General features: G+C 42.3%; 4 protein-coding genes and 1 long non-coding RNA gene across 7 annotated transcripts; 3 read left to right on the top strand and 2 right to left on the bottom strand.

The window, feature by feature from the left end:
- Positions 1 to 1,071: 1,071 nt before the first annotated feature.
- zbtb21 (zinc finger and BTB domain containing 21) lies at positions 1,072 to 5,832 on the top strand. Its single transcript, XM_088398253.1, has 2 exons — positions 1,072 to 1,209; positions 2,344 to 5,832. Exon 2 carries the CDS (start codon positions 2,346 to 2,348, stop codon positions 5,346 to 5,348), a length of 3,003 nt encoding a protein of 1,000 aa, XP_088254379.1. The 5' UTR covers positions 1,072 to 1,209; positions 2,344 to 2,345; the 3' UTR covers positions 5,349 to 5,832.
- A 2,232-nt stretch (positions 5,833 to 8,064) lies between these two features.
- On the bottom strand, positions 8,065 to 9,543 carry atg101 (autophagy related 101). The gene is made up of 2 exons (XM_088398255.1): positions 8,994 to 9,543; positions 8,065 to 8,917 (listed from the first exon to the last, which is right to left on the bottom strand). Exons 1-2 carry the CDS (start codon positions 9,243 to 9,245, stop codon positions 8,513 to 8,515), a joined length of 657 nt encoding a protein of 218 aa, XP_088254381.1. The 5' UTR covers positions 9,246 to 9,543; the 3' UTR covers positions 8,065 to 8,512.
- A 203-nt stretch (positions 9,544 to 9,746) lies between these two features.
- c2cd2 (C2 calcium dependent domain containing 2) lies at positions 9,747 to 17,734 on the top strand. The gene is made up of 13 exons (XM_088398254.1): positions 9,747 to 10,567; positions 10,751 to 10,846; positions 11,915 to 12,034; positions 13,331 to 13,432; positions 13,572 to 13,688; positions 13,813 to 13,921; positions 14,355 to 14,463; positions 14,563 to 14,627; positions 14,705 to 14,820; positions 14,883 to 15,051; positions 15,146 to 15,387; positions 15,449 to 15,716; positions 16,194 to 17,734. The coding sequence occupies exons 1-13, from the start codon at positions 10,283 to 10,285 to the stop codon at positions 16,406 to 16,408; spliced, it is 2,013 nt and encodes a 670-aa protein (XP_088254380.1). The 5' UTR covers positions 9,747 to 10,282; the 3' UTR covers positions 16,409 to 17,734.
- LOC148386285 (uncharacterized) lies at positions 14,321 to 20,184 on the bottom strand. Its single transcript, XR_015863006.1, has 2 exons — positions 19,287 to 20,184; positions 14,321 to 15,699 (listed from the first exon to the last, which is right to left on the bottom strand). It is a non-coding gene; the product is annotated as an uncharacterized LOC148386285 (long non-coding RNA).
- prdm15 (PR domain containing 15) lies at positions 18,178 to 25,497 on the top strand. 3 transcript variants are annotated; one of them, XM_088398250.1, is made up of 24 exons: positions 18,178 to 18,266; positions 18,781 to 18,820; positions 18,911 to 19,004; positions 19,303 to 19,456; positions 19,528 to 19,680; positions 19,755 to 19,860; positions 19,942 to 19,998; positions 20,329 to 20,526; positions 20,603 to 20,809; positions 20,885 to 20,979; positions 21,063 to 21,150; positions 21,230 to 21,397; positions 21,558 to 21,652; positions 21,739 to 21,870; positions 22,129 to 22,272; positions 22,341 to 22,504; positions 22,578 to 22,657; positions 23,143 to 23,262; positions 23,333 to 23,464; positions 23,536 to 23,619; positions 23,725 to 23,900; positions 23,974 to 24,054; positions 24,130 to 24,345; positions 24,420 to 25,497. In XM_088398250.1, exons 2-24 carry the CDS (start codon positions 18,790 to 18,792, stop codon positions 24,948 to 24,950), a joined length of 3,306 nt encoding a protein of 1,101 aa, XP_088254376.1. In that variant the 5' UTR covers positions 18,178 to 18,266; positions 18,781 to 18,789; the 3' UTR covers positions 24,951 to 25,497. The 3 variants fall into 3 exon arrangements, with proteins under 3 accessions (XP_088254376.1, XP_088254378.1, XP_088254377.1); XM_088398251.1 differs by lacking the exon at positions 18,178 to 18,266 and adding an exon at positions 18,287 to 18,570; XM_088398252.1 differs by lacking the exon at positions 19,942 to 19,998.
- Positions 25,498 to 26,135: the final 638 nt, after the last annotated feature.

Genomic DNA, 26,135 nt, shown 5'->3' with positions numbered 1-26,135 from the left:
TTCTAATTAGGTCCTCGCCTAATAATAGAAATGTGACGGAAGGTTTTTTTGGTTTTTTTTGCTTTTTAAGAATTTTGCCTATGTCATAATGGTAAACATGTTTCCAACACCGAGGGAGATCTGAATGAGAAGTCCCCTGATGTGGTTTCCACGCAGGTAACTATGGCAGTACTTGCTATATACTGCTGATCCCAACACAGCAATTAATGTCTTCGAAGATGGAATGGATTATCACTGTCATACATTGATTTTAATTTTAGGAAGGATGCAATCATTACATTAAACATTGACATTTTATCACACGTTTCAATGATTCGTTTTGATTCGGAATCTAATGAAGAACAATGATTTTCAATTCATGATATGGTGATAAAAAACATGACTGATTAGACTTGCTACTATTATCAGGGTAATTATGACATGCTACATTTGGAAGCAGGAGAGTGTGTGGGAGGTGAAGGGATTCAAGAAGGGGTAACATTAGAATACTGCACATTCACAAGGCATATTAATTAATGACTAGCACAGGTTATTTTGATGATCATATGTGATGATCATACAGTAAAGTAAGCCTTCGCGGTGGTGCAATCTGTGCCACACCTAATTGCGTCACATGATGGTTGCCAAGTAATGTTGCTGACAGCTTATTTACAGGAACAGGCCTGTGGGCGAGATAAACAGGGCACCGTTGGATGCTATGACACAAGCCGACTGAATTTGTGACTTACATTATCTCAAGTTAATTGTTAATTGAATTAAGGTTAAGTTAAGGCATTATATATGTATGTATGTATGTAGGTATGTGTATGTATGTGTGTATATACATATATATATGTGTATGTATGTGTGTGTGTGTGTGTGTGTGTGTGTGTGTGTGTGTGTGTGTATATATATATATATATATATATATATATATATATATATATATATATATATATATATATATATATATATATATATATATATATATATGAAGCTACGCCTTTAAATGTGCGCTAACGTCACATCCTCTCTTGGTCCCGCCTACAAAAGATTCTAGCCAATCCAAGCGCAGTGCACGTGACGGGCTTTCAATGCAATGACCTCATCCCTGGTGTGGGATGACGTCAAATTCAAGATGGATGGAATCACGACCAGCACGCAGAAATCGACACAACACTGAATAAAGTCCAGGTTGTTTGGATGAGAGAACTTAATCACGAGGGCCGGGTAAGCGGAGAATTCTATTTTAAGTTGGTTAAAAACGGAATATGGTTGATAGAGTAGCATTTAGTGGGCGCTTTTTTTTTTTTGCCTCTTCCCCCCCTGACGTAACTCAAAGGGGCAGTTAGGCTGTTGTTAAACCCGAGCAGCTACAACCTGTTTAGCTGGGAGCGGCGTCTCGTCTTCACGTTTTTTTAAAATAATCAATATAAAATAAGGCGGCTCTCGTTGCAGGCGTAGCGGATTCATTCATAGTGCTCCTACCGAGTGCGTATTCAACTGAGTCCATAACGCGCCCAACTTTTCCCTCCTGACGCCACACTGCATATTCGCAAAACCACCGAGCAGGAATGGCTGAGTGCGGCGCCATTCACATTCCGCTTCACAAATTATAAACATTCTGCCACTCTTGTGCAAAAGTATTCTTATTTTGCGGAACAAGTAAAGTGTCATGCAGGAGTGCGCCACGTCTCACGGATGATCTAATGCCTCCAGCGTTAGTGGACTTCCTCGTAGAAAGAAAGAAAAAACACGAGTGGCGACTGTTTCGTTATTAGGGGGTGAGGTTAGTTGGTTAGTTAATAGTTTTAAACAGATGAATGAAGACAAACTGGATTCTAAAATGACGTGTCTGAAGTTGACAACACCATTGGTTAACACACCTCGTGCTTCCAATATTACTTCACTTCTATTAGATAAGAGTGCATGAAACTCTTCTATTCCTTTTTTAAAAGACATAACATATGCATTTTGTGACACTTAATGAACACAACTAATTGTGTAAACCCAATATGTAATTTAATAAAAATCCACAAATATGACTATAAAAAAATTGTGATGAAAGACTGTGACATTGTAGTCTTGTTTCAGAAATTAGAATAATTTCTGAATTTATTCTGCACAGCACGATGAAATTGTGGTTATTGCATTTCTGTGGTTTTGGTTTTGAATTTTGGTTTAGGCAAATTTGGTGGTCCACAAAGTTGCACTAGCTCATTTTATACAGCTTTATCTTCCTTTTACCTGGTCGTTGTTAAACGTCACTGAGTACCTGAATAACTGTATCATAGTCATATAATAATAAATATTCATATCTGCATGTTCATTCCACATCTAACCTCTTTTTGTTTCTTTTTTTAGCAATGGAGAGCTTAGTGCACTACAGTTGTCCTGCCCATGCCCTCTCCGTGCTGGGGCTGCTCAATGAGCAGCGTCTCCGAGGCCACATGTGTGACGTGGTCCTCGTTGTGGCCGATCAGCGGTACCAAGCCCACAAAAGTGTCCTGGCTGCCAGTAGTGAATATTTCCAGTCCCTCTTCACCAAGATGGATGACACGTCGTTAAAGGTGGTAATGCTGGACTTCTGTGAGCCTGACGCTTTTGAGATCGTGCTGAATTACATTTACTCGTCTTCACTTTTTGTGGACAAAGACAGTCTCTCAGCAATCCAAGAGTTGGGCTACACTTTGGGAATCCCTTTCCTCACCAACATAGTGTCCACCAAACCACATGCGTCATATTGCGTCTCGAGAAAAAGACTGTCCTATTCCGAAGGGGATGACAACGATGCCCAGACACGGAGCGTCATCGTGTGCCGTGTCCGCAACGAGACATCCGAACCTTCCTGTCCAAACTATCAGACAAAAACACCGGAAAGATCGTCGTCTCTCGTCGCGACTGAATTGGCTCAGCCTCCTTCGGAACTTAAGACCTGCGACTCGATCAGAAACTCTGAAGCAATCACGAGTAAATTACATGAACAAACTGAAGCTTCTGGAAGGAGGTCCACCCATCCATATGCATCCATTTTAAAAGGGAATCCATCATACTTGTCTTCTATTAGGCCCCAGCTGAAAACATCGGCATCATTCAGCGATGCTGAAGTGCAGCATATTGGGATGTCTCAGTCCTGCTCAGACCAGGACCTAAAACAGGATTCAGGGGAGAAGGAGCCTCACTACACCACCAAAGTGTCCTTTCAGGGTCAGGCCGCCACTGAGCTGAGCCAGACTATCGACCGGAGCGGGCCGCTCATAAAAAGCTTACTTCGCAGATCGTTATCCATGGACAGCCCGGTTCCGGTCTTCTCACCCACGCTGGAGCTCAAGGAGCTGCAAAATCACGAACAGTCGGTCGTTAAATTGGCATCGGATCCGGAACAATCGGCTCACAACGGTAATTCGCGAACATCTCCCATTGTTCACAAGTCCAAGTATCACGGCAGACGGAATGAACAAACTCAGGTGGAACGAGAGGACAGTGTGAAAGCTGAGCCCAGCAGTCCGCTCGCCGACCCTTTGGACATTATTCGAATCACCGTCGGAGAAGCTTTGCCGGTCAATCTGAAAGACTTACAAACAAATTATGAACAATGTTCCAAGGCCAACTTCATTCCTTTGGGGAAACGCAAGGAAAGGTCGGACAACAGACGGTACCCGTTCAAGAAGAACAAAATCTTTAAGGAACACAGCGTCTCCGAAGAGGAGAACACGTCCGAAGTTGTGTCTCGCAGCACCAGCCACGACGACGAGAACGACAAAGAGTGGTTTCCGAACAAACTTTTCACCTGCTGGAACTGTTTCAAAGTGTTCCGGTCCAGCGCCGGACTCCACCGACACGTAAACATGTACCACAACCCGGAAAAGCCGTACGCTTGCGACATCTGCCACAAACGCTTCCATACAAACTTCAAAGTGTGGACCCACTGTCAAACTCAGCACGGCGTCCTCCAAAACCCGGCGTCGTCTTCCAGCTCCCCGGTGATGGACGACCGATTCCAAAAGAAACTGATCGACATGGTGCGAGAGCGAGAAATCAAGAAAGCTTTGCTGTGGAAGCTGAAAAGGAATAAGCAAGCCATGCAGTCTTCCAGCCTGTGCAAAAAGCGAACACGCTCCAACTTTGTATGTCCCTATTGTGGCAAAGCATTTGTCTTTCAGTCTCAGTACAGGCAGCATTTAAGGACGCATCCTGCAGAAAAAGCTGACAAGGACCCCCCAGGGGAGGACATCCTCTACCAGGAACAGGATGGGCCCAAGGATGACGACGGCGCCGTTTACGCCTGCAGACTCTGTAATATGAAGTTGTCGTCGCTTATCGAGCAAGGCGATCACGAGAGGGGTTGCCGGCATTCCACCGTTTGCCCTTACTGCGGCCTCCGCTTCTCCAGTCCGGCCGTCAAGAAAGACCACGAGGCACACTGCAAGTACAAGAAACTGACGTGCCTGGAATGCATGCGAACCTTCAAGTCCTCCTTCAGCATCTGGCGCCACCACGTGGAAGTGCACAACAACAACATGATCAATATTAAAGAACAGATTCATCACAATGAGGGAATGTCCGAAATGTTCATCGAGGAGCATTACAACAACGAACCTCTGGCAAGAGAGACAAATATGTTCAACGATTCCTCGGGCACACCGATGTTTGACGATTCCGAAGATTCGTCATCCTACGTGCCCGAGGATTTGAGCATGGGCCGTCACGGGAAGCTGGTGGTGAAAGAAGAGCCGCTGGAGGAGTCTGTGAGCGAGAGGGAAGAAACGGAGAGCGGCCAAACTGGCCTGGAGGAACCGGGCGTGTGGCCTTGCGAGAAATGCGGAAGTCTTTTCTACGCTCGCAAAGACCTGGAACGTCACCAGGAGCTCCTATGCCACATCAAGCCCTTCATCTGTCACATCTGCAACAAAGCCTTCAGGACCAACTTCCGCCTTTGGAGCCACTTTCAGTCGCACATGTCGAGCGCAAGCGAACACGCGGCCAAAGAGATGGACGTGCAACCCCCACCTCTGTCGCCCTCCCCGCCCGTGACCTCTCAAACATCTGAAGGGCCCTCTCCGCCGGCCTCCGCGCCAGTCGCGGCGGTCGACGAGTCCGACGGTCCCGAGGCTTCTGCGTCACTGCTCAACAACGGCGGCAAGATCCAAGCTCTGGCGGAGCAACAACCGAGAAGCCGCAGTCCCGTGTCCAGGTCAAACAGCGGCGAGAATTCAAGCGGGGCTCAGGATTCCGACACCCTCTTTTACCACGCGCCCTCTCTCTCGGCCTTGACCTTCAAGAGGCAGTACATGTGCAAACTCTGTCACAGGACCTTCAAGACAGCTTTCAGTCTCTGGAGCCACGAGCAGAGTCACGGCCACGTGTGAGCATCCTGCAAGTTCTCGCAGTACTTTTGTCTGGAGGCTTCATACATGATCATCAAAAGCCAGCCTGGGAAAGGCAGACTTTGAATGTATCGCTTCCTTGCTTGTCTCCAGCGTACGGTTTTAAGGAGTAAGGGTGTATTCGGGCCACACTAAAAAGCAAAATAATTTTTTTTTTTTTTTTTAAAAGAAATTCAGCAAACATCAAAATATCTTTTTTTTTTCCTTTATCACAAATTTGTTAAATGAGCTTTTGTGTATTTTCTTTTCAGTGTGACTCGAATACGCTTCGGACTATCATGAATGTGCAAACGAGTCCTAGATGTGTTTTTGGTATGATCTACTTCAATTTATCGTAGTTGCCTACTTGTATTTACACGTACGTGTCGGTGTTTTAAGAGAGCGAGATGATGGTGTAACCCACGTGACTTGAGCTGCACCACACGTGACTTCAACGAGCGAGCAAAAGGGGGGGGGGGGGGGGGGGGCGTTGTTTTCAGAGCAAATGCTTTTGTTTATCTGCTGCGCTTCAATTACGGCTTAGTGCTTTTGCATCAGAATTGTTTCTCGGTGTGATCAATCTTTACGATTTTTCACGCCTCGTGCACTTTTTTTTTTTGCCTTCATAAAAAATAGGGAGATTATGTTAAAATTGAGTTGTACAGTTGTGACTTTAGATGCATGTACCTAATTGTTCTTCACTTTCTTCACTTGTTGCATTGATTTTTCTATCTCTCAAACTACAGTACCTTAATATAAAACAGCATAATGACATTAAAAAAAAAATCTCAGGTTGTTCAGGCATTTCAAACAAATTGGTGTAGTGAGAAGTCAGGTTACATTATCTTCCGAAGTATTCATTGGGTGATTAAGATATGTTTTGTACAATTTCAGTGGATGTGATTTTAGTATGTTGTACAAAAAAATGGCCAGTTGCATCGACTGAAAAAAGGTGATGTTTGTGGTCCTTTACTTTGCAGAGTATTTGAATCTAAAGCTAATATTATGTATGTTACAGTTTCTGTATTTTTTTTTTTTTTTTTGCCTCTTGATTGACAGGTCATCATGGTCATTCAAAAACAGATCCACTCAATCCAAGCACCGATCTGACTAAAATGACAAAATTTTGAATCTTATTTTTTATATCACTTCAATGAATGTGCCATTTGAGTTGGATGTAACCAATATTAGATCAAACGGAGGGTTTTTTTTCATAATCACATATTCAATAACATTCAGCGACATGATGACTTTACTCAGGCGGTACCATCGAGAAGGTGCGGTACTTTGGAGGCACAATTGTTTCTTCTCATGCGGTTTGTGTTCCTGCTTCTAAAGAGTCGCCGTGGATTGTGTTTTGAATGTAGCCTAGGTGTTTCAATTTGTAATCCTGTACCTTTGCTTTGGCTTGATGGTAATAATGGAGAAATATGTATAAGTACAAATAGCGCCTTGTTGTGGCTGATTCTTTTGACATTGCATCAATAATAGGTCAATATCACTATTAAGTGTTTGGTGTCCTCATCGGAATCATAACGAGAGAGTAATGAAAGGTTGGCAAAACATTTGCACACATACACAGTACAATGATGTCACTTAAGATGCATTTCTTTCATTTTATTGTCTTTTTTTTTTCCCCCATGGAACATTTTTCATGTTCCCAACACTGCTCTGCTGTAACAAATGGTTAGTTAAATGACAAATTGATTTTTACTATTCACAAGTTAGTCGTTTTGATCACGTGTATTCTATTTTCATCATATTGATTTTGAAATTGCGATCAATGTGGGCTAACTGCCCCTTTTACAACCTTTTGATGTTTTCAGTGACATTACTACCTGTATTTTTTTTTTTTTAGGCTCAAACAGTAGAGTATGTAAGTTGTGCTATTTGTTTTATATTATGTTTAGTTGGATGCCAATCTGAACTAATATTGAAATTTCAAATTCACAGTCAGCTTGCTAACCAAATCATGTTGCTTAGTGAAAATCCACCACGTGCTAGCATTAGCCAAAAATGTCCACCCTATCAGCAGATTCTCAAAAGTTGAATGTAAAATTCAATGGGAAATGTCCGATTTTCGAGGGCGATGTTTATTAAGCACCTTATGGTGATATTGACTTAATAGTGCTCTTAAATTCTTTGTGAGAAAGACTTTGTGTACTGTTCTCGAGAGATATTAGGATTGTGTACAATGGACGTGTTTCTGACGTTTTGTACCAGTTTTGTTAGTTCAAACTTTTTAGTAAAGCAGTGCTCAACTTGCAATAAGATTTGTATCAGCATTGGTTGTGTTATTGTTGCTTTTTTGCAGCTGTTTTTTTGTTTAGTTTTTTTTTTCTACAGTTTTTGTGATTTATCTCTGTAATAAAGAGTTACATTGTATAAGAAACAATGTAAACTTTTTTTTTCACAATGTCTATTAATTCCATATAGATTGTTGTAATTATTTATTAGGCCAATATTATTAACCAATTTTTTTTTAGTGGCTTCGGAGTGTAAATGTTCTTTTCAGTAAGTCCTTCAACTGATGAAAACCAGTTGCTATAAGTCACAAATCATCTGACTATGGATGACCTTTTCTAAATTTGCTTTAACCTTAAGGTAAATACTAATGCTGAACTAATCAAGAGGTTGCATAAACAAACATTGCCCTGATGGCAACATTCAGCTTGAGGACTTGGATGGTGTGGGCCATTGTGACCTGGAAACGAGCGAGTTGAGCTTTAGAATGGATGCTTTTATTTTATTTTTTTCAAAACAATACACTGGACACCATTCCTGCACAATGTTCCTGATTGTGTGTGTAGTGAGATGGTTTACAGAGTGAATGCAATCTTTGCACATTAAAAAAAACAAGGGCCTCTTGAACTACTAAAACAAAAAGAACTGTAAATGTGTCATCAGATACAGAACATGGACAAACCTTTAATTTTAAGATTATTTCTATTTACAATAGATTTCATAAAATATTTAAACAATTTATAGACAATGGTGTCAAACAAATAATGACATGTTACTGCTATTGTTTTATTTCTCTGAGTTGACAAGGATAAGAAATTACACAAATTGTACCATTTTTTCACAGTCAAAACTAATTAAGAAGAGAGGAAAAAAATATTGTAATCGTGCACCATCACGCATGAAGCTTGAATAGCGGGTTAACTTCACAGTGCAAGAGTGTCTTTTATCAGCCTTCTCATGGTGGTGCTCACAGATGTGCCCAGAGAGTCAGTGATCTGGTATGTGATCTTATGGAGATAAGGCTGCACTTCTCTCAAACTGGTGTCAAACACATTGTCCACTTCGGACTGGGTTGGCATCTTTGGCACGTAATCGTGGCGATTGATGACCTCGACGACGTTGATCACCTTCTCGCAGAGTTTTTCTCCCACTTTCTCTCTGCAGATCTGCCTCTCCTGTTCGTTTGCTAGGTTGACCACGTTGACTTTGATGTTCCATACCTCCCAAGGAATACACTCATCAGAGAAAGGCCAGCGGGACTTCTTTTTCTGGTAGAATTCCAGGGAAATTTGACCAATGCCATCACTTCCGGAAATGTTCAAAGCGTCCTGTAAACAAACACACATGGGGTCAAGTGACATACCCCTCAGGTGGGTCATCAAAACACCCTGAAAGGAATATTACCTTGAATTCCACCACAGCTTTTTTGATCACCCTGTCAAGCTCTTCCGAGGAAATTTTGACAAAAGTAAAGTCGATATAGTCACAGTCAATATCCACGGTCCCAACTGTACCGATGGAGTAGGTACCTTCCTTTTTATAGTGAAATTTCCCCGTGCTGCGGTGCAGTAAAATTGTGTGCAGCAAAGACAGGATTGACTCTTCAACCTGCCTCGCCTCCACGGTGACTTCAAGAAGCTCCGATCGACAATTCATTGCCAAATCGTTTTTATAACTCAATTGCACGCGATGACCGATGGCAGTGATGGCGTCTGTTTACAAACTACATTTAGCTTTAGCTCGCGGCTAGATCCGTATTTTATTACCTTGACAAGATAAACGGGACAGAGATTTTACAATGTATGATAGGATAATATATCGAGTGATTATCCACTGATAATCCAAATTGTTATATTTCTGTCCACGCCTCTTGTTGCGATCACAAGCTCCCGACCGAGCTAAATGTTTGCTACAAAAAGGTACCGGAAGTAGTGATAATGACGTCAGTGGTACAGTCTACGGCTAGTCAGGTGGTTCAAAATAACATTTTGAATAAAATCAATTAAATGGCCACTTTAACAAAAAATCTGCAAATAATATCAGTGACATATAGTTGCTAAACATATGAACTATGAATAATAAATTTATAGTAAACAATGTTTAAAGTTTGAAACTGTCGCATTGACTTCGCGGTGCATCATGGGAGTTACAGTTTGTGCCACATATCCAAACGGTAACTTCTCGTACCATTACAGTGCACATACAAACGTACACAAGAAACGGGAGCGGCTCACTGTCTCGCTTCACCTTTAACAAATGTTTCATTGGATCATTTTTTAAATATGAATTGGACATCGTCTTCTGGCGCCTCACCGGGGACTTTGGATATAATTCCTTTTAGGGGAAAGTTTTTCAGTCCTCTCTGCTAATGAGCTGGTTACGCGAGCCTTAGCTGGGATTAGCCAAGTGAGCTAACTAACGAATTCGATGGAGGAGTATTATTATGCAGTCTCGCCTGACACTCAAAATTACCCGCAGCTATGAGAAGGGGAACTTGGAAGAACTGTCGCCTTTTTTCCCAATAGGGATTTATCTTCAAAGATCAACATGGACGTGAAGCATCATTGGGGCATTGAATGCAACGCGGTTATTATAATGTCTTAATTGATTTTGTTTATAAGCAAAACTAATGATGCAAGGGACACTTTCACTGGAAGTGTGTTAAGGTGTAATCTTCATTTTATCAGCAAAGAATGTCCGACCTGGAAAGTTCCAGTTCATATTTTGGTCTGGCTGATCCGCAGTGGCTATGTATGGTCACACTTTTTATTGCATCCCTAGTTACCCTGATACTGTATTTTGTACAGTATTTCCAACTAAGGGCAACAGGGTTGGAGAAAAGCGTAGTAGAGGACAATGCGGCGAAGGAGGAAGCCGCCTCTCTGCTTGGATGGGCGCTGTCACTGAATAGTTGGAAACGTCAATGGAGAGGTGCATGGTGCAAGGCTTTGAATTCCAAATCAAGGGAGACGAGTGGGGTAAGTCATTATTGCTTCGTCACCTCAGTATGATGCTGGTACTGATCAAAATGAGCTGATGATATTAGATGTGCAAGTTGGTTGAAATATTTATAATTAAAGACAGCTCAGGTATTTGCTCAGTTATTGCTTGGCATTTCATTCACTTGGTGTTGCTTATTTGAGGTTTTTTTTTTTTAACAGAGTCCACTTATTTTGACCTTCGATGAAGATGACATCGAAGCAGCTGAGCTCACCATCAGCAAAGTGTCCCGCTTTAAGAAATCGACCAAAAATAAGGTACACTTGACAAAAGTCTGCAGTTGCAGCTCAGTATATTTGCAATTTGACATTCATAAATTCTTCTATATCAAATATTACGCTTGATTCTTAGCGGTCTTTGCCGGTTACAGAACATTTTGTGCCGAATATACTTTTATTTTCTAACCAAACCTCTTTTTTATCTATCTAATATCACATTTTTTTTTGAAGATTTTAAAGTAACTTTCATGACAAATTCAAAAGAGTTTCTATTGCAGCGCCTTACATTAACATAATTTTGCCTACTGGATTTGCATTAATATTGGAATGTTTGCTTGTCAGCTTCAAACAGAACAGGAGACATTGACAAACAAGCACGTGAAAATGACTTGGTTATGTAATTTACTTTGGTAAATACCTTACTGGAAAAGAGCGTCTCGTCAACCGTCCTTAATTTAGCTGAAAAAGAGTCGTCATGATCAGAGCAGATTGCCTGCAGTCACTCACAATCACTGACTCATCACTAATATTTTCTTTTGCCAACCCTAGTCCATCCATTAACCAAGTGGTGTGCAAACATTGACCATTGTGAGTTTATTGCACCTCCATTCGTTGGAAACTCTACAAAGAGATGACTCACCTAGAGTGACACCATAATAAAAGGTTTCAATATTATTACCTAAGTAGATTGAGTCCCCGGTTTGTGCCGAAATCATAACAAGCTGCCACTACAAAGCGGATTGGAACAAATTCCTTTTCATTGTGTTGTTGGCAATTACGTGCACAAACATACCCATTACTTTGTTGTTACTCTGGAATGTAATGAACCGATGCTTATTTTTACTTAGCCACAGCGTCTTTATTTAAGAAGCTTACATTGCCACGTTGGTTGACAGCAAGAAGCAACCCACAAGTGTGTGTGTTTACATTTACCACAATCGAGAAAAATCACGATACATCCTTTTGAAGTACTTTCATTGTTAAATTACATAATTAAAGTCATTCACTGCCAGCTCTGTTAAAATGCATCTTTGACGCGTGAGTTCAAACATTCCTTTTTGTTGCCGACGTTCATCTCCTGAGTGGCTCGCTGTTTTCCTCCAACAGACTGCTTCCTGTTGCGTGGTCGGCGAAAAGCTTCAGTTCTCTCTCGGCGTGTCCACAAACACAACAATGTCAGCGGATCCTTGTAAATACAGAGTATGCATATCCCCGCTGGAGCTGCAGGTACATGGAGCGAAGTTCACATCTATGGCAAATGTGTCCCCCTTTTTTTACAGTGTGACTCGTGAGATCTTATTTAAAATGACACGTGGCCCAGATTTAGATCACTACTGCCTGTCGGTAGCATTAGATTACATGGTTGAGGTATCTGTCTGGGATTGCGTCCCAAATACTTCACTGCAATCATGTAAAACTGTCCTACTTCATTTGAACTGTTGGTTACTCCATTTATTCATAGCACCTCAAATATATTCCATCTTGCTGACTAGAATTAGCAAATAGCACGTTGATGACTCAGCCCCTCAAATTAGCATGTTTAGCATCACTTTATCTTCCTTCATCCAACTCAACAACAAAGGTCTCATTTTAGCTCCACTAAGCTTTTATCCCGTATTTAGGTTCAGTTTAAGATCTTCAATGCAGGCTAACCCAGTTGTATTAAAGATTATTTTTAAACCAATAAGGTGCTTGTAACACCTCGGTGCTCCCTGAGCTCTTTGTACCATAAATACAACTTGAGGTGAGAGGCTAGAGAGCTAAAGTCAGGATTAGAGGTCGTAGGTCGGCTTCAATGCTTGCTCTCGCTGTTTCGGCTCAGTCTGGAAAGGTCCAAAAAACCGACCGCATCCATGTAATGGAATTTTGACTCGGTTTACAAGCTAGAATGGTCCCGGCTTGACAATAATACACGTTGTGTGTAGACAATCGAAAGCAGTCGAGGGCCTTTCAACCCACTCCTGGCCCACATGGCTTCTTGCACGTGAGCACACCCATGTGACACTTTTGTGTAAACTCAGCTCCATTGTTAAATAGCAGGCAAGTGTTCTATCAAATCAGCCAGATGGTGTGAACTCTGAAACCTTTTTAATACTATTCAGTGGAGATGAAAAGCTTCACTTGCAAATTATTTTCGTGCTTTTGTTTAGGAGAAAACTGTTATTTGTTGTGGGAACCGTCCTGATTTGGCAGTCAGCGCACCGCACACTGTGATATTGTTCTTTGGATCAATCTAGAGGTCTTCATTGCGCTCCGACGTGGGTTTTGTTTGGCATGTTTGGCATTACGCAGGCAGCTCTGAAATCCAACACTTGAAATCCAAACATGCTAAGACACGACTGGCAGCTGTAGTTGGTGTTCTCACTTCTTGTTTTTGCTTCATCTCTTAGCAGCTGGCTTCAAATTTGGAATGCACCTTTTTTTAATAATCCTCTGACCAAGTCGAATTTTTGCACATTTGAATTTGTATCTGAAAACCTCCCTTCAGGCATTCATTAAAATTCTCCCCTTTGTGTTCCTCAGCTTGAGTTACAATTGCAAGAAGCGGAAGATCAGGTCGGAGTGAGCTGGGGGATTTCTCACCTGGAGACCGAAATGGTGCAAGTGACCCCCAGTTTGAGCCAGGTAATTTCCAGGGTAATGCACGGATCACCGAATAAAGACCCTGACTGCAGTTTCAAATGTTCATTGTACGTTGAAAAGGTCAAGTTTGATTTCCATGTTCCAAGTATGATTTCATTGCTCTCATCGTCTGTCTGATCAGCACAACGTCAGCACTTCCTGCGTGGCAGCAGTAAAGGAGCAGTTGAGGCAAGTCCTCTGGGCGACGCAACCTTCTGTGTTATTGAGCTGCAAGCCTTCTCAGGCCTGTGAGGTCAAGGTGGGTGCTTGAGTCATGCCTCGTTTTAACCACCAGTTTTTCCCCCTTGTGAATAAGTATCACATGAAATGGACAGCAATTAATAAAAAAAATATATATATATATATTCCATTGTCTTCAACAGGAACCTTGCAACAAAGTGTTTTCACCCCCCAAACCTCCTCGCGCCCACGACTGGAAGCTGCTGGTGAAAAACATTCGGGTGACACTCAGTCAGCAGGAAGATGCTGCTGGTATTCACATTACAAACCGTCATAATGACGTAATGTCATATATAATAATGTCACATAAATACACTTACAGTATTAATATTTTAGGATGATTGACAGGAAGTCTGGTGTTGTGATTTTTTTTAATAGTCCATTATATGTAGTCATAATTATTATTAGAATATTCATTCTGTGGATAATGTTAAATGCAGCTCTTTTTCCCATCAGAATGAGGAAGAGGAAGTTGCAAAAGCAATATTCAGTCTTGCTTCAACACATTTGATTAGCTCTCAAGTCTGTTGAATAATGCATTCAACTCGAGGAAGACATTCTTTTTTTCATCTTAATACTTACTGATATGAAGAATTATTATGTCTCCTGGTTGACAGTCGGCCTTGCTCAAAATTGATGTAGACTCTAAGATGACTTTTTTTTTGTTTTGTTTTTATTATTGCAGGCAGCACAAGTCCTCTGTGTGTACTGCAGTTAGATGACCCTCCACAAAAATTTCATACACCAGCTTTGAAGAACACAGCTAATCTGGCCTGGGATCAGCCTTTTGTCTTGTAAATTTCGCAACACACCATCATCACAGGAAGTTGTACTCGTCCTCTCTCTCAAAATGACTTATTTTCTCCCCCGCCTGTAATATTTGTACTTTCCAGTGAACTGAATGGCCGATCAAAGGAGCTTTTAATTCTATTGATGAGTGATGCACAATCTCAAGAAGGTGAAGAATTAAAAGTATTGTGTAGCCATCCTATGATGATCGCACGGTTTGACGAAACTGTCCTTTCTCAATTGCAGATGGCTTTTTGGGACAGGTGTCAGTGCCTTTTGACCTTGTTAGGAAGCAGCCCAAAGGAAAACAAACATTTCCTCTCATGACCAAAGATGTAGTGACAGGATCCCTTACTACTGATGTAAGACACTTTTTCTATATTCCAGCAAAGGTGTCGCAGCGTATTAACTCGCCATTTTTCAGTTGACGTATCTGGATCCCAGTGAGGTGAGGTCCTGGCAGCCTCCGACCCCCGCCTCCACCAAGAAAGTGGAGATGGACCGGACCGTCATGCCCTGTGGCACGGTGGTCACCACCATCACTGCGGTCAAGAGCAAACCGGGCCGGGTGCTCCCTCCTGGACTAAGCATTGGTACGACAAAAAGGATGAAGAATTGTAAACCATTACTAGAATTGAAAATATAATTCAATTTTGCTGATGCCATTTTTTTCGTGTTTATCTTCAGATTCTTCACAAAGAGCTTTGACCCTGAAGCCCAAGATTTCCGAGCGCCGTGTTTCCGAGCAGATGTCAATGTTGGGAGCAACGGTTAGCAAGGCCCTGTCTTCTTCAGACACCGAGTTGCTGATGCTGAACGGCACCGACCCCGTGGCCGAGGCCGCCATCAAACAACTCCATCAGTCCGCCAAGCAGAAGCTCAGGTCTCCGGTGAAGAAGAGTACCATCATCATCTCCGGGATCGCCAAAGTAAGGATGAGCTAGCTTAGTTTAAGCATATTTTTGCTTGACTCTGATTATTTTCCCCCAGACACCGTTGTCCCAGGATGACGAGCTGGCTCTGATGGCGGGCTACGCTGCAGCGATGGATGCCTCAATGTCAGATGAAAGCTCTTCTCAGGATATGACCACGGCCATTATGTCAGGGACCAGTAGCCCGCCGGAGGGCTCTGAACACGAGGACGGTCCCAGCGGAGTGGGCCGTCCTCCCGAAACTTGGGAGAGCCACGATGGAGAGGATCAAAATCATACCTCGCTCTCCATGTGCGTGTCGGAGGTCAGCTGTAAAAAGAGAAGAGGTGAGATGGCGTGTCGTTAATTCACTTTGTATTATTTCCGAGGGGCAATTTAAAAAAAAAAATCATGATGTGTTTGACTTTTGAGGTTTAGCTAAATTATTCAGCGCTAATATCGACCAGATTTTCTGCCCTGTCCGTTTTTATTTCTGTCATTTCTTGGTTCTATGGTCTGTTTTCTTTTTTCTCATCACTCTCTCAACGTTTGTGCTATGATTACTGCCATCTTAGAGGAAAGCAGTCCTAAGCGCACGATATATCCAGATGAGTAAGTTACCACTTGTGGGTAGTAGTAGTAGTTTTAGTAGTTTTTATTGTGTGTCGTTTGAGTGGGTAGAATGTGTTAAACTGCTCTCAGCAAACTCGAGCACCTTATTGATTATAGCAATCACTGTCGACTATACGTGCGTTGACTTTTTTACGAAAGCTAAAGGTCAAATGATGAGAGCACGTTTCACCCTGTCCACTTGTGTACTCCAGGAAGCTTCCTGAGGAAGAGCGCCAAGTTGTTCTTCCGACGGCGGCACCAGCGCAAGGAGCCTGGAATGAGCCAGTCGCACAATGACCTGGTCTACCTGGAGCCTCCTGCCACTGCGGAGCGGGCCAGCAAAACTGCTACCATCAGCCGCATCCTCAGCCGTAAAGGCAAAAGCAAAGCGAATGGTTCCGCTTCCATTGGGCAGCCTCCTGCGTGACACGTCCTTCTCTCCCTCCCTCATCGACAACTACCACCTCAAACTTGCCCTCTGTACGTCTTTGGGATTTTTGTCTTCCATTGGCTGGCCAGCACAGCGGGGCACCTGTATTGTTTGTGACAAAAAAAAAAAAACTCTGCAGAATATGAGTCAATCATATCTCAGAGGATATGACTTTGCATGGTTCCTCAATTGGGTTTTCTGCGGCCTTGTTAGCAACTGATGGGACGGTTGTGGGCCATCGTCTCTACCTCCCTGACTTTGAAATATCAACCATCCCTGCTGTGAACCGTATTTTTTATACGACGGATCAACAGGGCCAATGATGAACATGAGAGTGGGCTTGGAGGATTTGCACACTTTTCACGTATCTTTTCTATTTTGAGTGCAATGACTGTTCCAAATATTCACAAAGGGAGATGATGCATTGGTGCAAGGCGGTGGGAGTGACATGACTACTTCTGGGCACAAATACTTTTGACGTATGGTATTTAAACACGACATTTGTATGCATATTATTTCTTTTCACTCAGAGGTCAGTACGTCAGATGTGAGTGATTTGCAAGTACAGTAACACTTGTAACATCAAAATTCGCATCAGCCGTGCAATATCAATGTCCAAAATATCCTAAATATAAAATCATCACACTGTTGATAGGATAACACAATGTGTGCTTTTTTGTGTGTGTGTTTTAAACAATGCAAATGTATTGCGTCTTCCCAAAATATTTTTCATGTACACTAGAATGACCCTTAATGACTTTCACCCTGCAACTATGACATCACACTCAGCGACATTATGTTTCACACAACTAGTTTTCTAGTTAGATCCTCAGCTTCATGGCCGCAGTACCACACATAAAACTACTTTTTTAACGTCCGGTATGTCAGATGCTGATTGAAATCAAACAGATTGTTTTTGCTTTTTGATTTAAAAGGTGTGTCTGCAGGCTGTTGTCGCTAACTACTGTACCTTCCATTTTAATGACTAAGATGTAAAACGATATGCAGTGCTAAGATTGCCTTACAGTAGCTCTGTGCACAAATGCGCTCTAGATGAGAACCTTGACTCAGCTTTTGGCTCCCATGCCTCATTATAAAGCCTATGCACAGAAAAAAACAGACTTCTGCATTTATGCCATTGAGCGTTTCTTGGAACCCATTTGCTTTTCTTTGTCCTTCATTGTGTCGTATGGCCCTTATCCGATTACAGGCTCCTCTTCCAGCAATGACTCCTGCTTCTTAGAGGTGTTAAATTTTGCTGTGTCTAGTAACCTGTTTGCACTACGCTACTATAAAGCATTCAGTAAACAAAAGGGCTGTTGATTTTTTGTGTGTGTGTGGGTATCTTCTGTTTGCACAGAAACAGATCAGCTGTATTATTACAGAAATAACCTAACTGTCAAATCATTAAATTTTCAGCAATAAATACTGATTGCATGATTAGGATTTTTGTATTGGTTGTAGTTATTAGATTTATAAGCATATATGGAGTTGCAAAAATAGTTGTAAAAAAAAAAGAGAAAACGTGCATTTTTTCACTATATTTTATATTAGTTTTTATTTAAAATCGCATTTATTGTCAGTTTTGATCCTCCATAGATAGTAAGAAAAAGAGAAAACATGCTTTTTTTTCATTATATTTTATAGTAGTTTTTATTTACAATTGTATTTATTATGTCAGTTTTGATCCGTTATAGATAGTAAGGACACAAATTAACGTCTGTCGTCCAAAATTCAACTTTGACTACAACTCCCACAATGCATCAGGCATCTCATTTCCGGTCCTGCGCCGTTTCTGGAGCGGATTGGAACCCGGAGTCAGGATTCTATAAATGAAGTGTCTTTTGCAGAAAGGGTAAGATATTTCACCATCAATCTATGTGGTACTCCTGCAAAATCTCGCCATAGTTGGGTAGAAAATGTGTAGCCGGTTCTTTTAAATCGCTGCGGGTTCACCCTTGTCGCCTGCATTGCTGTTTACTGGACACCGAGGCATTGCGACTCCGGTTTGGCGCTTTGCGTCTCCCGTCCATCCGCCATGCCGACTGTTCTTTGTTACATTTTTATTCGAGACCAGACCCTGAGATCGGAGTTAAAACCCGGCTACAGTTTGGGAGCAACTGAAATCCTGGATCTACTCGGACTGCACACGTTGACATGTTGGCTCCAACTATGTCGCTTCTTTCATGCTGTCAAAATATTATTTTGTTTGCGCAATCAATGGCGCTCCATAGCACCGCATTAAAATAAAATTGCAAACCCATCATTTCATTTATATCCGTATAGCCAGTCATTTTCTCTTTCTCTCTCTCATTTGACATCTGTCAACTCTTTGGTTTCCTACTTACAACGTTGTTATTTGTTGCTAGGTTTACAGAATGGCAGCTCAGACTCCAGAGGAGTGCATCTGTGAGTATGGATCATCTCAGCATCTTATGCCTATGGAAGTCCATGTCTGTGTAATGGCAGGTTTTGGTATCTGTGTGTGCTTGATTATAGGGTGTGAGGACTGTGGGCAGTACCATGATTCCGAGTGCCCGGAATTAGGACCCCTAGTGACCGTTCAGGACTCATTTGTTCTCAGTCGGGCCCGGTGAGCGTGCACAATTGACTGGAATCCATTGATCAATTTGAGTTTTGCATCGAAAAGTAAATTGAAGTGTGTATTCTGACATTTGACCTCACTGTACAGAACTTCCAAAGCTATGTCATATTGTAAACATGCTCCATAAGGATTAATATTAAATTAGTAATTTTGATGTTGGATATTCAAGTCTCATAATGCATTTACACATTTACAGTCAAGTCCAAAATTATTCATACCCCCGGTGTTATGAATAGTTTTGGGTTTGATAGTTTTGATAATAATACTTACTCCAATTCTGTATCAGTTCATCAATTCCTAATAGCCTGGAGATCAGACCTTTGGCAGAAGGCGGCGAGGGAGTCTTCGTCCAGCGACGGCTGGTCAAACGAACTCGTTTTGGGCCTTTCGAAGCGAAGCGGGTCTCCGTTTTGGACAACGAAGGCGTGTTTCCCTTGAAAGTACGTTCATGTGCTTCCTGAGATATTTGTAGTTTGCGACTTTGATGTAATTCCTCCCCTTTGATGAGCAGGTCTTCCAGAAGGATGGCATCGTGGTGTGCTTTGATTGCAGTAGTGAAGATGACTGTAACTGGATGATGCTTGTTCGACCTGCCACAGATCATCAACACCAGAATCTGACAGCGTACCAGCAGGACGATGACGTGTTCTTCAACACATCCCAGGTTTGCCAATCCCTGACGTCTTCCAAGTGTCCACTTAAGCTCATCCATTTCTGCTTTGGTCATTTGCTGCTTAGGATGTGCTGCCAGGAGCAGAGCTGAGGGTCTGGTATGGAGCTTTCTATGCCAAAAAGATGGAGAAGCCCATGCTGAAGCTTCCAGTTCAACCATTGCCACCTCAAGGTTCCTAACATTGTAATTATGTTGTGTTTCGAAATAAAATATGGTAATTGTATCTCACTACATCTTCTGGATCTGTCATAGAGACTTACGTGAAAACCAGCTCCTCTCCCCCCCCTGTAACGAACTACAAAAATGCAGGTAATCCAGTTCAAATTATTCCGTGACTATGTAGATGACTCTAGCTCACGCTATATGAAAATGAATACAGACTATAAAAACCTCTTGTCTTGTAAAGACATCACTAGATGTCATAAAGCCGATCCTTAAAAATGATGGTTATATAATACTTTCCACCATGTTCCAAAGGGTGCTTGAAATTCTTGAATTTTAATAGTCAGTATTATTGTTGAATGTTGGATTGGGCATAAACCTGAATTTATTGCAAGCCGTATTTCTATTTCATATTTTGTCGTAATAGTAGACAGTGAAAATGTTCTTTGCCTGTTCTTCTCACATTGGCCATGACAGGTGCTGTCAGGAAGTTGATGACCACTCCAGAGCTCCCAGAAGATCCTCTAACAGAACAGGAGGAGAGCACAGTGGGGCCCAGTGAGGAGATTCACTCCCCCGCTGGCCGGCCTCCTGTGAAGAGGGGGCTCACTCGTGGAAGGAGAGCGAAAGGTCGCAGGCCTCGACCTGTCACCGCCGCCGCAAGCAGAAGCAAAGGTGAAAAAAACAAGTGATCATTCCAGGCTGCCAAAGCTGCAGATTTATTACTCCATAACGTTCCTCATATGTGCAGATGTGAAGCCCCCCGTGGTGAGCACGCAGTCGCTTACTTCCGAATCAGCAGTTCCTACAGAGAGAAACCGTCATCTCGGGGCAGCAGACGTCGGGATTGCGCATAAGAGACACAAAATCCGAGAGCACAAAAGGGTGTACCGCTGCTCCCTGTGCACCAAGGTCTTTCAGAACAGCAGTAACCTGAACCGACATATCCGATCACACGGTACTGGGACGATTTTACTCCATCAGGTTCCTCTTTGGATTTGAATTCAAGTGAATTTTCTCGTCATCTCTCCAGGTGATAAACTGTTCAAGTGTGACGACTGCGATAAGTTGTTCAGTCGGAAGGAGAGCCTGAAGCAGCACATCTCGTACAAACACAGTAAAAATGTGGTGGGTAATTTTTTAATCCATAATCAGCTTCTCTGTCAAACCTGCTTGTTAAAAAAAACACTTGTCGTGCATTTGTGTAACAGCCCGACCTGGAATATAAATATAAATGCATGACTTGTGACAAATCCTTCCGCCTGCAAAATGCCTTAAATTTCCACAACTGCAGGACAGGTAAGGATTTTTTATTTTTTATTTTATTACATTTTGTTTGACATATCGAAATGAAATGTATTTTTCTTTTTTCCGCTAGACGACAAGACATTCCAGTGCGATATCTGCTCCCGCTTCTTCTCCACAAACAGCAACCTGTCCAAGCACAAGAAAAAACACGGAGAGAAGCTCTACTCCTGTGAAATCTGTAACAAGATGTTCTATCGCAAAGACGTCATGCAGGAGCACCACAGGAGGCACAGCGTCGGTGAGAACATAGTGACTCGGCACACCTGCTGTTCTAATACCTGTCTGCTCGCGGTTGAACAATGACAACAAAGGAATTACGTTATCGCTGTTTACCCAGGAAATTCCTATTATTGTCGAGAGCTTCAGGGTTTTCGCTAAGCCACATGTCATTTAAACAGGGCAAAAACACATGAAGCGAGAGGAGTTGGAGACCAATGGAGAAGAAGCGTGCAAGTACAGAAAGGAACCATCACCGTGTCCCATCTGTGGAAAGGTGAACTTTTTCTGCTTTGCTTTTCCAGCACTTGCACAAGATGGCAGATGTTTGAGCATTATTCTCACGTGTGTGTGTGTGAACAGGTGTTCTCCTGCCGAAGTAACATGAACAAACATCTGCTGACTCACGGCGATAAAAAGTACACCTGCGAGATCTGCGGCCGCAAGTTCTTCCGAGTGGACGTGCTTCGAGATCACATTCACGTGCACTTCAAGGTCAGGCATTGGTCGCTAATCCGTTTGCAGCCTCACAAGTGACTTTCTTATTTAGATGATGAAGAGGAGAAATAATTAATAAAAAATAATTAATTAATCAGGCATCGATGATATTTTAGCTCTCATCATAGATAACTAAAATAATCTCCAGCAATATTGAATTGTTAAAAAAATTAATTAACAATGATTAAAATGACAATCCTATTAAAATAATGACATTTTGACAAACATCTCAATATCAGGTTCTCCTCATTGCAGGATATTGCCGTAATGGATGAGCAGAAGAGGGAGGACTTCATTAAAAAGATCGGCATTCCAACAGCCGATAGTGACGAAAAGGATGAAGATGAAGAAGATGAAGATGACCCCGAGCACCATAAGTATCACTGCAAGAAATGTCAGGTAGGCTTTCAAGATGTCAATGTGATCCCAACGTGAATTCAAATGGGGGCTTTTTGCCGCGTACGCAGATGTCCTTCGCCAAGGGTCGAGAATATCTGAAACACATCACGGAGCAGCACAAAGAGCGAGGTTTCGGCTGCGCCATCTGCAACCGGCGTTTTGCACTCAAGGCCACGTACAACGCTCACCTGGTCATCCACAGAGAGCAACTGCCTGACCCCGCTGTGCAGAAGTAAGCATATTATTTCCCTTTCCAAAATTGAGTTGCTTCAATGTAGTAGAATGCAAATTTTTGTCTCGCAAAGGTATATCCATCCCTGTGAAATATGTGGCCGAATCTTCAACAGTATCGGTAACCTGGAAAGGCACAAGATCATCCACACTGGTGAGGTCATGCAAATGTATCAAATTTTTGATTTTTTTAGGTCTACATATAATGTATTTTCCGGACTATAAGGCGCACCTTCAATGAATGGCCCATTTTAAAACTTTGTCCTTATATAAGGCACAGCGGTCTATAAGGCTCAGCATTAATGCATCATCTCAGATTTTTAATCCAAATCATTCTCCATTTTATCTTTTTTATTTCAACTTCAGACGCAACAAATTACTTTATAACCACAAAATAATGATCCATAGTCTTTTTGATTCATGATTCAGAGTCTTCAGCGGACCACTTATGATTGATTTCATGACACAATGCTTCGGACCAATTTAAATTTAGGAATTTGGTCCATATGTAAGGCGCACTGGACTATAAGGTGCACAGTCGGCTTTTGAGAACATTTTAGGTTTTTAAGTGCGCCCTATAGTCTGGAAAATACGGTATTAGGTAGGTACAATCTAAATAGAGACTTGCACATCCTGCAGGGGTGAAGAGCCACGGCTGTGACAAATGCGGCAAATCATTTGCAAGGAAGGACATGCTGAAGGAGCACCTGAGGGTCCACGACGACATCCGAGACTTCCTGTGCGCAGAGTGTGGCAAAGGTCAGCTTTTATTGTCTGCATGGAGTAGCTGTTGCTTGGATGCTTTGGACATGATGGAACCTACTTGCAGGCATGAAGACCAAGCATGCCCTCAGGCATCACATGAAGTTACACAAGGGTATCAAAGAGTATGAATGTAAGGAGTGTAACCGCAAGTTTGCCCAGAAAGTCAACATGCTCAAACATTTTAAGAGACACACAGGTGAGTTATTGTTTCAAATTGCTGAGTTAAAATTGTCGATGTATTCGGTCATATTTATTTATTTTTTGTAGGTACAAAGGATTTCATGTGTGAGTTGTGTGGGAAGACATTCAGTGAAAGAACAACTCTGGAGACACATAAACTCATTCATACAGGTAAGTATTCTCTGGAGTTGGCATCTCGCTTGGTTCATTTGTCATATTTTCTTAATAATAGTTAAGCTAGTTACGCTAGCCTCACCGTGTTCCCCCTCTCGACAGTGGGAAAGACCTGGACTTGCGCCACCTGCGATAAGAAGTACCTAACCGAGTACATGCTGCAGAAGCACGTGCACCTGACTCACGAGAAAGTAGAAGCCCAATCGTGTAATCTCTGCGGCACAAAGGTTTCCACGCGGGCCTCGATGAACCGACACCTCCGACGCAAACACCCAGAGGTGAGCGTCACGGCTTATTTAGTTGGACTTGATGCAATTACACATTAACCTGGTTTGCCTTTTGTGTTTCAAGGTTGTCCCCGTGAGAATTGACGACTTTGATGAATTTCAGGAATCATCCACAATCAACGATTCGTCAATCAGCATCGCGCAGGTTAGCTCGAAGTCTAATTTATGCACGTAATTTTGTCGTATGGTTTGTGAAATATAATAAATGACAATCTTTTAGCCAAGCCTGACGCTAGTAAAAGACAGCCTGTCTCAGGAAAGACCCAGCCGACCTACTCGCCAGACCAAGAAGAAGCTCAGAGTCGCGCCCGAGCCAGAACTTTCCGGATCAGACGATTACGTTGATTTCACAGAGCCCAAACATCTGCCAGAATTCAACACTGTGATCATTGGTGAGGAGACAGAAACGAGCTCTGCGGTGCAGAGTATCCAGCAGGTACGCTCGGAGTTGCCAAATAATATTCTGTTCAATGAAATCGTGCTCTAATTCCTATATTGGGATTATTTCAGGTGGTTGTTCTCACTGACCCCAACGCTCCATCCGCCTCCTCCCCTAACAACTCCGTGGGGCTGAGCAACATGGCGGTCGCGCCCAGCCCTACACCAGCTCAGTTCACAAGCCTGCAACCCGTAGCCGTCGGGCACCTGACAGCCGGCGACCGGCCACTATCGCTGGACAACTCCATCCTCACGGTGACCTTCGACACGGTCAGCGGCTCGGCCATGCTGCACAACAGGCCCGCCGAGCTGGGCCCAGAAACCGTCGGTCCAGCGGGAGGACAGTCAGCCCAGTCGGTTTCACACTTCATCAACCTTGCCACTCTTGTCAACCCCATGAGTCACCAGCTTGAAGCCCAGACTCTGGCCTGGAGGCCAGTACCCACGGCCGAGGGCGGTCAGGTCACTCCTGTGGTTGAAGGCACCCAGGGGGACGTTCACGGGGTCCAGAGTCAGGTCCCCGAGGGAGGCCAGTCCGGCCAGAGTCAGCCACCCACGTCACAGCAGCAAAGTGGCACCACACAGCAGATGTTCAGCTACTAATGAGGTGCTGGTCACCTAAACCTGTTGCTTGTACAAACACTTTTATGAAATTTGATTTTATGAAATGTAAATAGATTTGATCATTGTCACCCAGAGGCCTCTCCAGTGTCATTCAAATGATTGAATCAAACTGTTAGAATAATCAATTCAAACTTGTTTTTTTAAAGAACTATTCTTTTTTTTTTTAATCCTTGCTTAAATGCTACACTAGCCCTATAAATGTACAGTACGTGTTATCAAGATGGAAACGCTTGGACAGTTTTTAATCATTTGTATGCTTGTTTTAATCATGTGATAGTGGCTCGGTTCTGCATTTTTATCAAACGATATCTTTTTTTTAAACATTAATCTGTGTATATTTGTCTCAATTTGCCTGTGAAAAAAAGAGGATGTAAAATCTTATTTTGACTAAAAATATTTCTGTGTTTTATTAAGGATGTCTTTCGTTACGCAGTAGTAATGAGTCAAAAATGTTTGACCAAATCAATGACTGAATTATGACTGCGATTGCATAAATTAAATTGACTGATTAAATTGATTGAATTAACCAATCGCATTCTTTGTTGACTGTGACGCACTTGCATCCTTTCGCCTACTAATCCCAGAATGCATTGCGCCCTCCCTATTTCAACCCAAAGTCACAAATAGCAATATTCAGATGTTTCCCGCAACATCTCGCTTGCAGTGATTTTAGAACCTGAAACTATTTCTAGATTAGGACAAGTTCCTGTTGACATAAAATCAAAGTACATAAATGAAGTTGATTATTTCAAGCCCAACTTTCGCTTGACGAGATCTAATGGAGGATCCCTAAAATGGTGAATATGATAACCTAAAATGTTGTTCTTTGTTTTTATTGTGTTCATTGTGAATTCATATTTCAACCATATCTTTTTCTGCTAACTGGAGCGTGGAGTGTGTGGGGTTTTTTCCCCACCGCTTGGTGGCAGTAGCGAGCTGAAGACAACAACCTATGAAGGTATTAAATCTATTTGCAAACAAATTACAAAGAATTAATGTAACTAAAGTAAGAAGTGGATGAGCCTGATATAAAATACATGTTTAGTATTTAGCATTTCATTTGTTTGTAACATCAAAGAAGGAGATATGGAAAACAATATAATATTAATATAATGTTTTCTGGGGAAGATTGTATGGAATTAATTTGAACTTGATAACATAAAG

Source organism: Syngnathus floridae, chromosome 15 (assembly GCF_059516105.1).
Source record: "Syngnathus floridae isolate MCC-2025c chromosome 15, RoL_Sflo_1.0, whole genome shotgun sequence".
Classification (NCBI taxonomy): domain Eukaryota; kingdom Metazoa; phylum Chordata; class Actinopteri; order Syngnathiformes; family Syngnathidae; genus Syngnathus; species Syngnathus floridae.
This window is presented reverse-complemented; position numbering and strand designations above follow the sequence as displayed.

Bases quoted from the DNA above. Each gene is read 5' to 3' on its own strand.
- zbtb21 (XM_088398253.1), top strand. From the start codon at position 2,346: ATGGAGAGCTTAGTGCACTACAGTTGTCCTGCCCATGCCCTCTCCGTG.
- prdm15 (XM_088398250.1), top strand. From the start codon at position 18,790: ATGGCAGCTCAGACTCCAGAGGAGTGCATCT. The intron at 20,980-21,062 runs GTGGGTAATTTT...TTTGTGTAACAG, and splicing joins ACAAACACAGTAAAAATGTG to CCCGACCTGGAATATAAATA. The intron at 21,398-21,557 runs GTGAGAACATAG...TCATTTAAACAG, and splicing joins CCACAGGAGGCACAGCGTCG to GGCAAAAACACATGAAGCGA.
- atg101 (XM_088398255.1), bottom strand. From the start codon at position 9,245: ATGAATTGTCGATCGGAGCTTCTTGAAGTCACCGTGGAGGCGAGGCAG. The intron at 8,918-8,993 runs GTAATATTCCTT...GTTTGTTTACAG, and splicing joins AAGCTGTGGTGGAATTCAAG to GACGCTTTGAACATTTCCGG.
- c2cd2 (XM_088398254.1), top strand. From the start codon at position 10,283: ATGTCCGACCTGGAAAGTTCCAGTTCATATTTTGGTCTGGCTGATCCG. The intron at 13,689-13,812 runs GTGGGTGCTTGA...TGTCTTCAACAG, and splicing joins CTCAGGCCTGTGAGGTCAAG to GAACCTTGCAACAAAGTGTT. The intron at 15,388-15,448 runs GTAAGGATGAGC...ATTTTCCCCCAG, and splicing joins TCATCTCCGGGATCGCCAAA to ACACCGTTGTCCCAGGATGA.